At 43.6% G+C, this 13033-nt stretch overlaps 1 protein-coding gene across 1 annotated transcript in view; it reads left to right on the top strand.

The window, feature by feature from the left end:
- The first annotated feature begins 308 nt into the window (after positions 1-308).
- Positions 309-13033, top strand: part of g3bp1 (GTPase activating protein (SH3 domain) binding protein 1) — a 29720-nt gene continuing 16995 nt past the window's right edge. The window contains exons 1-2 of the mRNA XM_084331233.1: positions 309-450; positions 9853-9968. Of these exons, the coding sequence (XP_084187359.1) occupies positions 9874-9968 (95 nt within the window). The 5' untranslated portion in view covers positions 309-450; positions 9853-9873. The remainder of the gene's footprint in view (positions 451-9852; positions 9969-13033) is intronic.

The raw sequence follows: 13033 nt of genomic DNA, 5'->3' as shown, positions 1-13033 counted from the left end.
ACTCTGCCGGCTGGCCCAAGCCGGAGGCAGCACCGACAGCCGGAGTCGAACCCGGTGTCTCTTGTGTTGGTGACGAGCGCAATGTCCGCTGCGCCACCCAGCCCAGATGTGATGTTTCTTGTGTTGTGTTATTTGTTGTTGTTGTTGTTGTCTCTACCACTGCTGCACAGAAAATGTCCCCTTGAGGGACAACAAAGTCTCAACTGAACTGTCTTTGAGAGTGAACCGCTTTCCGACTCTGTCCTGGTTCACGCGGCTAGGTCACACGTTACATTTCCGACTTGGCGAGGACCGTCCGAACGCAGCATCCCAGCGGCAGAGCCAGGCAGCAGCAGCAGCAGCACGTTGTGAGCCGCCGCTAGTACCTCTGGCACAAACCCGCCCGGTGATTCCAAAAGTAATCACTTTATTTCCAAATCATCAATTTTTTTTTGATAATTCACCCCCCTGGTAAGTCAGACGCCTGATGATGTGTGTCGCTGATGTTGTTGTGTCAAGCTGAGCGGTTTGGAGGGTGAATGTGGTTCTAGCTGTTAGCTTTCTTTAGCTCTAACTGTAGTGTGGTGTTAGCTTTAGCTCTAACTAGTGTGGTGTTGGCTGTTAGCTTTAGCTCTCTAACTGTAGTGTGGTGTTAGCTGTTAGCTTTAGCTCCAACTGTAGTGTGGTGTTAGCTGTTAGCTCTCTAGCTGTAGTGTGGTGTTAGCTGTTAGCTGTAGCTCTAACTGTAGTGTGGTGTTAGCTGTTAGCTTTAGCTCTCTAACTGTAGTGTGGGGTTAGCTGTTAGCTTTAGCTCTAACTGTGGTCTGGTTTGGTTTTAGCTGTTAGCTTTAGCTCTCTAACTAGTGTGGTTTTAGCTTTTGCTCTCTAACTGCAGTGTGGTTTGGTTTTAGCTGTTAGCTTTAGCTCTCTTAACTAGTGTGGTTTTAGCTTTAGCTCTAACTGTAGTGTTCTAGCTGTTAGCTTTAGCTCTAACTGTAGTGTTCTAGCTGTTAGCTTTAGCTCCATAACCGGGTGTCTCAGTCTATTTCCTGCAGCTACTATGTTAAGCCTCACCGCTACCAGCTCTGTTCCTCTGGCATGTGGTTGGTAGTTTTGGTCTTGCCGCATTATGACTCGGATCGGTGCAATCATTTAGCACTTCCATGTCAAACTGAAACTTGTAATCGGTAGTAAGTCTGTTAGGATACGCATGTCTTAAGTTTTTTTTATTTTTATTATGCACATGGCGTGGTTGTTGGTTGTTTCACTCTCGGATCCAGGGAATACACCCGTCCTCTCCCGGGGTCCTCCATTCAAATCGTGATCGCCTTGCTAGCTGGTGTTTTAGCTAGTTTTTTTTCTTGTGATTCTGACATGCACTAGTTCATTTAATTCTTCACGGATTGTCTCAATAGTAGGTGGCTTTTGAAAAGTCAGTTGGGGTTGTTTTATCGACGGATTCCCCCAGGAATGTGTGTGTTGAGAGAGAGACTTTAGAGACACGTGCTGCTCGTGGGCTGCTCTTCAATACACATCTTTTCAACACAAACGTTAACGTTACTTGGGAAGACATCTTATTAAGATTTCTCTCTCTTCGGACCTAATTTGCCCTGTTAATAAAACCGACTGTAAATATGAAAAATCCAACATCAGAATCTTAGCCCACAATAAGGGAGAGTTCCCGAGAAATGGGTGCTGGCAGCTACTAGTCATAAATCGGACCTGTCTGCCCACACTAATCTCGAATCGGATCTTTGTGTCCACTAGTCTCGAATAGCATCCGTCTGTTCACTAGTCTTAAATCGGATCTGTCTGTCCACTAGTCTTCAACCAGATCTGTCTGTTTAGTCTTCAACTAGCCCCTTGCGTGACTGCGATCTGCAAGCCAGGGGCTTTTGTAACTTTGGCTTGCAGATCGCAGTCACGTAAGGGGCTAGTCTTCAACCAGATCTGTCTTTTCACTAGTCTTCAACCAGATCTGTCTGTTCACTAGTCTTCAACCAGATCTGTCTGTTCACTAGTCTTCAACCAGATCTGTCTGTTCACTAGTCTTCAACCAGATCTGTCTGTTCACTAGTCTTCAACCAGATCTGTCTGTTTACTAGTCTTCAACCAGATCTGTCTGTTCACTAGTCTTCAACCAGATCTGTCCATTCACTAGTCTTCAACCAGATCTGTCCGTTTAGTCTTCAACCAGATCTGTCCGTTTAGTCTTCAACCAGATCTGTCTGTTCACTAGTCTTCAACCGGATCTGTCTGTTCACTAGTCTTCAACCAGATCCGTCTGTTCACTAGTCTTCAACCGGATCTGTCTGTCCACTAGTCTTCAACCAGATCTGTCTGTTCACTAGTCTTCAACCGGATCTGTCTGTTCACTAGTCTTCAACCAGATCTGTCTGTTCACTAGTCTTCAACCGGATCTGTCTGACCATTCGTCTTCAATCCGATCCGCCCGTCCCAGTCTGGGCGATCCATCTATATCGCTGCCTGCACGTTATAGCAGGCTTAGTTGGTGGGGCTATTTCAGTTCATAGCGTCGGCAGGCAAAGGGAATATAATATAATTGTATTTCCACTGTGCAATGTAAGTGGCATGTCGAGGGAGAAAAAAGAAGAAAAAAAAACTGGGCTGGATGGAGAATGGTTGATCTGGTGAAATGCCACCATCCCCAGTGTGGGCATGGCGTGGCCTTTTGTCCCTCCATGCCATGCCTGTCTTCCCCGTAGTAGGCTGCATTCTGACATGGCTGCTGGGATTAGTACTGTTTGCCCCATTAGCCTCGCCTTCCTTCATACATTCAAAATGGCCATGGCTAGCTATAGTCATCAAATTAAATACATCTGGGGGTTCGTGCTTTTTAATTGACTTGTTAAATTAGCTGGTCTCTGTAGCTCTCATCCCCGTTACTTACAGCTCGGTAGCTTGCTTCCAATTTCATAACGGTCATCATGTCAGAATATTAGGAAAGATTAACAATTAAAGGGGTTGAAAGTTAAAACATGACAAGACCTGTCCCCAGTCAACCAGGTTCATGTCCCACACTGCAGTTCCCAAGCGTGCCTCGCCCTAACCGCCTGTCCTAAACGATTGGCTTAGCTTGGTGATATGTTGTCAGGAAGCTGGCTTGTTGTGTGTGTGCCAGTGTGGCAGATGGCCCCAGGTTGGATGAACAGGTGTGGCTAATTAGTTCATTACCCGGCCAGGGGAAGCACTTCCTCCGGCGGTTTGGTCCCATATCCCAGAATGTTCTTCCCAGGGTCCATATTGAGTAAATGCATTATGTAGTAGGACAAAAGTTCATTAAAACGAGTCTGGTTCACGTTGTTCTGTGGGAAACAGAAAAAGGGTCTGTGACCCGTTATTAATCCAGACTGCAGTGACTTGGGTAGCTGATTAATTTTTTTTCTTCTTTAATGAAAACTCCTCTGCAGGAGAGGTGTGAGAGACACTGGTTTGATCCCAGCTTTGACAGGAGGGTGTATTTCAGCAGTGAGCTAGTAGCAACTGTATGTTTGCTGCTAATATATCTATGGTGTCGATCTCTGAAACGCATGCAGGTGTGTATTAGATAAACTTGGAGGAATATGTGGAAAGACTCATTTCAATAGCTTTATTTCTTAGTGTCGATTCCTTGTCGTCGCTACACGACATGCGGTCTGGCTCAGGGACCGCATTCCTGATTTTGAATCCATTTGCTTTGGACTTGGAGATGAACCGGTATGGACATTTCATATCACAATTATAGTGACCCAATTATCACACTTTTCTGTATTATCACCGTATTGTTATCAATGTGTATTGAAAGCCAAATGCCAAAGGGAATACCAAATGTAGTATTGATGGCATGATGTTGGTCACAAATGGGTGATTGTAATCAAACCAGTAGGTGATTATCATTTATGACAACCATGGCCAATGAGATGTGGCATTGTGCCATATCGTATAGCAAAAGACATCAGGAGAATAATGTGAATTATTAACATTATTAGTGTCTTCTGTGCATTGCATTAGAGCAATGAGCCGATGCACAATACATTTACATAAACACGGATGAGTCTAGAGAAGAGTAGACTGATATACCACTAGTGTTTATTCTGTTGGAACCCTTTTACAACCAATTTGATGAGCGCTTGATTTTAAATGAACTAAATCTATTGGTCGATCTTCTTTCTGAGTGCTTCTGCAGACAGGGTGGCTATCCTCCATGAACCTCGCCCCTCTTTAATGAAAATTAAAACAGCCACAACTAGAGCTGCCGCGGTATCGGTATTACCGCGGTATCGCTGTTACATCATGCCCACCGCAGCGTTGGGCTGAATACCGGCATCACCGCTGTTTTTTATTATATTATTATTATTATTACGCTCTCGTTGGGCTTGCGGCTCTGCAGATATACCCTACTTCTCTGTCGAGATTCCAAGCGACCCTATTGGGTACCAGAAAAGTCACATGAAACACTGCAGACCACTGATTGGTCAGAAGAGATACGCGTCACATGCTTGGAGCATCTTGCAGTGCTTTTACTTCCTGAATCTCAGCCATCACAACACGGCTAATAGTACGTTAGCTCCCACCGGAGAACGGAGTGGATTACCGACGCCGTCGCTCCTCAGGGAACGAGGCATAATGATTTTACTGCAACGAAATGTTATAATAAAAGCCCTTCGTTCTATACACTTGTCTGATTGAAAACTTTATTAACAGACCGCAGAATGGGTACAACTCGGCACGCTCTGAGCAAAGAAAGGAACTTAGATATTAATTGAGTAACGCTTGCCTTGCTATGTGGTCCGGTAAATACGAACGTGTAACTATACTAACGTTTAGTGATGCACGATATATCGGCCGCCGATATAATATCGGCCGATATGGCCGTTTTTTTACACATCGGTATCGGTCCGATATCAAGATAGGGCCGATATAAAACAAAAAAAAACATTTTCTTTTAATTTTTTTTTTTTTTTTTTTTTATCTTTTTTTTCTTCTTTTTACATGTTTTGGCCTTAAATAGTTTCAAAATATCAGTCATTTCTGAAAATAAGTTACAAAAGTAAAAGAAAATTATGCGTTTTGGAAAATAGCTCTATTTGATTATCATAAAAAAGTGTTTTCTATACAGAGATATCGACATCGGTAAATATCGGTATCGGCCAGAACAGCAATATTAATATCGGTTATCGGTATCGGCCACAATTTTCACATCGGTGCATCACTACTAACGTTAATGCCACAAATCGAATGCCTTTGTAATCATAAGTAGTAACGTTATAATAAGAAGAAGAAGAAGAAAGGGTCGGGGGGGTAACCGGCGGGCGCGACACCGAGGGGACACTTCGAATCCGTGTTTCACTTTTAATAACGAATGCGTGCATGCCGAATCCCAAACAATATTCATGCTGCAAAGTCATCCTCTAAAGATAGACATTTAGACTAGAGGCAGGCTATATGCTATATAAAGAGTAGACTACAAAAAAAATGCATTCAAACTTTTTTTTGTGTGTGTGTGCGGTTATTACCGCGGCGGTAGGAAATATTTTGCAAATGTGTGCGGTAAGGAAAACATCAATACCGCGGCAGCTCTAGCCACAACACAACTATACTTCAGACAAAGTCCTCGAAGGCTGAAAAAAGACCTGGAGCGTTGTCACTGTTACGCCACAGTTGTGTTGAAGCACAACAACAAACACGTTGTGTGCTGCACGCCTGCGTCTCTCGCATCGAAGACTGCAGTGTTTGCCGAGCTTTTGGTTGATGCCGAACGGCACTTACCACACAAACCGTTTTTTCAAAGCGGTGGTCATGATGATTTAGAATTTTTTTAAACTAACACTAACCGCCTGGAACCGTGGTTTACAGTAGAGCCGTTTCATCCCCAGACCTCATACTTGGAGAGGAATTTAGTGCAACTTGAGACTTGCACGGAAAAGCCCACCTCATGAATATTTGAGTAGATGTTGGAATAGTGGAAAACGGTACCTTAACTCTAAAGAAAAAGAGGGAAGGTTAATGATTTAGACATTTCAGACGGGAGCTTAGGTTATTGCTAACATTTTATTTTTTTCTTATTTTTCTAGTCGATCCGGCACTTTGTATAAACACCTATGGGGCAAAAGTGTAGCCTACATGTCTAATGGGTTTGGTTTCGTCATGCCAGAGGACAGGAAGACCAGAGACGGGTCATTGACGTCACTGGATCCACTGGCCTTTCTCTCCCTTCTGATGGGAGGGAGGACGGGTGATGTGAAATTCTTTGCCAAATGATTAATTCTTCCCCTGAATGTTGGAGCCTGAAAGTTGCATGGATTCCCTCCTGGCTTTGTGGATGGCAGGGTCGATGGATGCGCACTAAAAGCCTTTTAGAATCGTTCCATAGGCCTATTTTGGCAATTAAAAGAACCGTTGTACACTAGGCTTGGGCGGTAATACGGTATTAAGGTATACCAGGGTATTTAGAAATACCTACGGTATTGATTTTCAATACCGTCCGTCACCGTCAAAATCACAGATGCGCTTCAGTTTCTATAACAGTGAAACAGAGTTTTGAGTGTAGTGCACACACTGAGTGTAGTGCACTGCACACACGCGCCAGCAGAGGGCGAGACCGCTCTAGTGGAGCGAGTGGGTCACAACGGTGTTCACGTTTTACGGTAATGTTGCGACAGTGCTGTGAAAATACCGTAAAGCGTTGTGACGAGAGCAGTGTGTTGTGGAGCAATCTGTCTCTTATTATATGTGAACTAAAGAGTAGAGATGTTCCGATACCATTTTTCCCTTTCCGATCCGATTCCGATACCTAAGCTTTGGGTATCGGCCGATACCGATATTTATCCGATACCAGTGGCAGTGCATAAAAAAAAAAATAAAAAAAAAAATTATATAAATTATACTTTTTTTTTTTTTTTTTTTTTTTTTTTTTTTTTTTATTACAGATACTGTTATACTGTTTTTTTAGTAATAACTAGAACGTAATGGAATTTATTCAACAACAGGTGATTGTATAGATTTGTATTAGTATCATTAATCAATGAGTATGGGCTGCAGCACTGCAGATATACCCTACTCCAATGATCCACACGGACATTAAACGGTGTTGCACTCGCTACTCAGTGGCTCTGCAGATATACCCTATTCAGTCTGTAAACTAGTGGCAGATAGAACGTTCATGTTGTGATTTTTGATGCAAAATAAATATTCAACATTCTCTTTTGAAACTCCGCCTCAGACTCTTATCCTTTGGCACTTGCTGTACTTTGCTTGCAGGTCTGCAGCCATTATTGCTGGATTATCAATAGCACCAACTTTAGACACGGTAACGTTATCAAGCTAAGCTAACTGACCTAGCTCGACTTCCCGCATTGACATTTGATAACGTTAGTAATAGTCAGCTAACGCTAGTCCGTAGCTACTTAACTTAAATACAATTCACCGTGGGTGCATTATTGTTGATAGACGGTCACGGACAGTGTTAGGTCCTGGAGAAAGGATCATCTGATTTGATGTAACGTTAAAGCGGATGTTGTTCCAACTAGCTATCTTTCCAGCTAATGCTATCATAACACCAGCCAAACACATCCCGATTCCCGTCCGAGCTCCCAGTCACACCGCACTGTCGGGGACAATGGAATTTAAGAAAGTGTATCTGCTGTTAAAATGACACAGCATCACACTTTAAAACATGTTCATTTTATAATCCTCACTCTCCGCAGGACTCGGCAGGAGATAAATTACATCATGGGATCGGAGGCTAGAATTTACGTGTACTCGCCGATACCAGCATTTTAGGCAGTATCGGCGGCATTTCCGATACTGGTATCGGTATCGGAACAACTCTACTAAAGAGTACAAGGTTTACACAACAGCCCCCACCCGCCTTTTTATTGTATTTGTACCGTCCTGTACTATCCGCTGTCAGCTGTTTATCTCTCTCTGTGAGCTACTGAGCTTGAATAACTAGCGTTAGCTCACGTTAAGTAGCGTTAGCTCTGGGGCTAATCTTAGATTACCCTGAACTAAATCAATGACTAGGTTATAAAGCATTCGAGTAGTTTTCACTGCACATAGAAGTAGCCAAACAACGGGAGCATTTTGGGAGCATATGACCAAAACCCAGGCAATTTCCAGCCCTTGAGGAATCAAATAGTCTGCCATGGCTAGGCTACATGTTAACGGTGCGGGCTTCTGGCTACCATTATGAGACTGAGAGCTAACGATGATTTGTTTACTTGGTAACACGTAGTCTCATAATGGTAGCCAGAAGCCCGCACCGTTAACATGTAGCCTAGCCATGGCAGACTATTTGATTCCTCAAGGGCTCGAAATTGCCTGGGTTTTGGTCATATGCTCCCAAAATGCTCGCGCTGTTTGGCTACTTCTATGTGCAGTGAAAACTACTCGAATGCTTTATAACCTAGTCATTGATTTAGTTCAGGGTAATCTAAGATTAGCCGCAGAGCTAACGCTAGTTAACGTGAGCTAACGCTAGCTAATCAAGCTCACAGAGAGAGATAAACAGCTGACAGCGGATACTACAGGACGGTACAAATACAATAAAAAAGCGGGTGGGGGCTGTTGTGTAAACCTTGTACTCTTTAGTTCACATATAATAAGAGACGGATTATTTGCTTGCTCCACTAGTGCACCACAACAACACACACCAACTCTCGTCACAACGCTTTACGGTATTTTCACAGCACTGTCGCAACATTACCGTAAAACGTGAACACCGTTGTGACCCACTCGCTCCACTAGTAAGGACTGGTCTCGCCCTCTGCTGGCGCGTGTGTGCACTACACTCAAAACTCAGTTTCACTGTAAAAGAAACTGAAGCGCATCTGTGATTTTGACGGTGACGGAAGGTATTGATTTTCAATACCGTCGGGATTTCTAAATACCCTGGTATACCGTCATACCGCCCAAGCCTAATATACATACACACTGTATATATTACTTGGTTTGGCGTCAGAAAAATACAAAGTGTGTCTGACTGTGCATGCATAGTGTACCCTTACCTCCCCCCTCTTCTGCGCTGGTAGTATGCCCAGTTTAGATGAGGAATGGGAGGAATGAGAGACCTAGGGAAGAGAAGGAGACATGTCGATACTGTTTTTAAATTCCAATACACTGTTTGGATTCTGATCGTTGCACTCATAGCATTTATGCTATTGATTTTAAAACGACAACCTATCGCTGTTATGCACGCGTCGTATCGTTGTTAAAATAGTTGGTTAAACTCACTTCACTCGTTTTATTCAAGAGCACAGTTTTGAATTAGTAATGTGGCCCACGTGTCCTTTAGAATTTACATTTTAGCTGACGATTTTATCCAAAGCCTTAAGCCACTTACAAATTGTGTACAACAAGTCAGCAGGAAGGGCACACCTCTGGCAGCTAAGGGTAAGTGGTATTGTTAGTCTAGCAGTGCCGGATTTGAGTGGCTTTTGTCGAGGCACAGTGCTTGTTGGTCCAGTAGTGGCCTACACAGAGATTAACATATTGTCTTTGCTGGTAGCTGAGTGGTAGCTGTAACTAGGGATTGCTGGATACTAACTGGCTAGGCTACTGCTAAAAGCTGATGACATGAATGAACCATGAGTTGCATGTCGGAACACAAGGGGAAACCATTTGATTATCTGCATTATTGACTTGTAGAAGGATGTTGGAGGTCTCTAGTGGAAAAAGGTGGATTAGGCTATATGTCTCTAGTGGAAAAAGGTGGATTAGGCTATATGTCTCTAGTGGAGAAAGGTGGATTAGGCTATATGTCTCTAGTGGAGAGTGTGTATCGTTGAATAAAACCTTTGGGAATCATAATAATCTAAGTGTTTCTCGGGGCCTCCCTTCCTGTAATGCTCCATCTTGTCTTTGTCTCTGCAGAACAACCAGCTGACCAAAGACATGGTGATGGAGAAGCCAAGTGCCCAGCTGGTCGGGCGAGAGTTTGTCCGACAGTACTACACACTCCTCAACCAGGCCCCAGACTACCTGCACAGGTCAGAGGAGCATGATGCACAACACATTTTTACAAAATCACAACCTCTTAACAGGTGGGCAGAAAAGTGCCAATTATTTTTTACTTGGAACTTCAGGAGGACTACATACTTTATTTGCAAAGCTTATCTTTATACGTTGTGCTTATAGCACATACATAAGCCTGGTCTCTTTTTAAAGATAACATTCTGAAGTTACCAATACAAAAAAGGAAAATCACTTTCAGTGCTAATGAAATGAACTTGAGTTGAACATTTTTCTGTAGTGTTTGCAATATCCCCTGAAGTCTTATGCGGATATGCAAGGAGGACAGCTGCTGGAGAGGTTGAAAAAGAGAAAGATGGAGTTGTGCGGGCATGTTCTGAGAGGATCCAGCGGGGAGATGTTCAAGAAGGTGGTGATGGGGAAGGTGGATGGAAAGAGAGGAAGTGGAAGACCAAGAAGAGGCTGGGTAGACGACGTCTGTGATTGGAGCGGAGTGAGAGGCGGAGTCACAGAGTTGGAGAGAAGAAGTGGGGACAGAATGGGTTGGAGAGTGATAGGCAACCTTCGGAACGAAGAAGCCACCTGATGATGATGATGTAGTACAGGTCCAAATTTAATAAAAATCTGTTCAGAAATGGGTCTTTGAAAGAGATCCGGGTAAACCGTGTGCCAAAAAAAACCCTTCCAAATCAATTTTCACTCGTCAACTTTCACCTAGATCCCTTATTCGCACCCCCCCCTCCACGTGGGGTAGGGCTGGGCGATATGGCCAAAAACGTTATCGCGATAAAATAATTTTCATATCACTCGATATCGATAATTATCGTCGATATACATGAAATAATCATTTCTGTCAAGTTTAATCAACTTCTTATGCCTTGCACCGGCGGGCTATTAATAGATAGACTCACCTTTTTTGCTGCGGTAGAACGAAGACGTCACTACGAGACGAGTTGGAGAGCCGTCGCGTGTCGAGCCAACCCTTTGAGAAGCTTTGTGGTCCCGGCTTGAATTCTCCATGAATGTGTCCATATAAATCCATTTTGTTAGATCCAACTGTACTGTCTGAATGAATGTTTCTTGTGATTTCCGACCGCCAAAACAACTGAATGTCTCGTCTCGAGTTGATGTCGTCATCAGTCCGCGCACCTTCTTCTAACGCAGTAACCGCCCAGTGCATAGATTATTATATTCCACCAGGGGGCAACCTACCGCCACTGGATCATATGCATTATAAGAATGGAACTAACTAGGGGTGGGACAATACATCGATCCAGATCGATATATCGATCTATTATCAATAATCAAATAGGATCGACGCAACGTAAAAAGATCGATTCATATTGCGATACTCTTATTTTGAAAATCCCTGCGAGTCATATCCGCCGGCGCCCAGTATTGTGAAACTCCGTGTACACATTACAGCAGTGTTTGCGTCTGCTGTAAAGCACTACAGAGCGTCTATTTTGCGAGCAGATATAAGTCTGTGCAGTTTTTTCCCCGCAACGGGTCAAATGCATATAACAGGCGTTGCATCGTCGCCATTCCTTTATGCCAACGTCGCGTTAAATATCTAAATGAACGTCGCGTTGGCTGCTTGAAAGCTAAGCAGCTAACCGTGAGAGAGAACAGGAGAGTGAAGAGGGGACTTGGAAGGAGGAGGGGTGGGGGCTGTGGGGGACTGCGTGTGTGTGTGTGTGTGTGTGTCTGTGTGTGTCTGTGTGTGTGTTAAAGCTCAATATATAAAAACAAAAGTGAACAGGAGGTCTATTTGTATTAAAAACAATAGATTGTTTTTCATTTAAATGTCTGGAAGAGCTCAAAAATAAATACATCAATTGATATTTCCGTAGCCTTTTTTTAGTTGATCTAAATGTGACTGATTGTGTTAAATGGGCACATAATATCGCCTCATATCGATCGCAGGCACCTGAATTGAATCGTATCGTATCGTATCGTGGCAGACTTTGTGATATCGGCAAATATCGTATCGTTGTCCAAAGAATCGATATCGTATCGTATCGTGATGAAGCTGATGATTCCCACCCCTAGAACTAACACAGTTAGCCAGAGCAAGCGGTGTATCCCACGACAATGTACTAACTATCACCCTAAAATACTCCGTTCCGCCCCAATACATTGCAACGACGTCCACCGCATACCCCACACTACTCTAACCGTTACCCTCAGAATTCACGCCACACACCCATCCTAGCCAGCCTTGTTTCCTACCCAGAGGTGCACCGCGGGTCTCCTTCACTGGAATTTTTATGCATTTTCATAACTAAAGTTGCTAAACTAATCTCCTCGGAAATCGAAACCAAAACAGTAGCACATCTGGAGCTGTGGTGCGTAAGCGCGTCATCACGTAACGTAGCTCTATTCCTGATTGGTTGTTAGTGCGTGTGCTGATATCCAAGCTTCGAAAATCGATATATCGAAACTTTGCGACCACGTTTCATGTTTATTTCGAGGAAATAATTTATCGCGATAATTATCGTTTTATCGCCCAGCCCTAACGTGGGGTATCGTTGGAAAGCTACATTCAACGCTGACCAATCATTTTTGCCATCGGCGGATGATTTGCAGTTCTGGAACGTCGGAAGTCCGGGGTGGTAATCTTTACGCGCTCGCCTGACATATCGCCATGTAACTCGATAACCCAGGCACGAATTTGGTCGAGTGAGGTGGCGTTCGAACGGCAACAAATATATCTTTAATTCGGTAATTTATACGTTTGGCGAAAAATGCAGCCCGAGCCGCTAGAAGCAAAGTGCCGTGAATTTGTGCATTCCGCTGGTGCACGTTAAGAGGTTAATGGGTTAGTGGGGAAAGTTCTGACTATTATTTGACTAAGTAAGAATCTCTTCAGTCAAAGATGGAAAGCCCCACATGTTAGATAATCAAATTGAGAAGATGATGTGATGAAATCCATTGCATATCCAAGACGTGCCAGAAGGGCTGTTGGCACATCTAGACTCCGTTGGCACATTTGCCAGTTTCACAGATGGTGATTAAACCTAGTCCTAGATCAGGACTCTTTCCCCAGTGGAGATGTCCATTGACAGCCCATGTTAAATCT

The sequence above is a fragment of the Notolepis coatsorum genome, assembly GCF_963971535.1.
Source record: "Notolepis coatsorum genome assembly, chromosome: 16".
Lineage (NCBI taxonomy): Eukaryota > Metazoa > Chordata > Actinopteri > Aulopiformes > Paralepididae > Notolepis > Notolepis coatsorum.
Note: the sequence above shows the minus strand (reverse complement) of the source record. Positions and strands in the feature narration are given on the sequence as shown.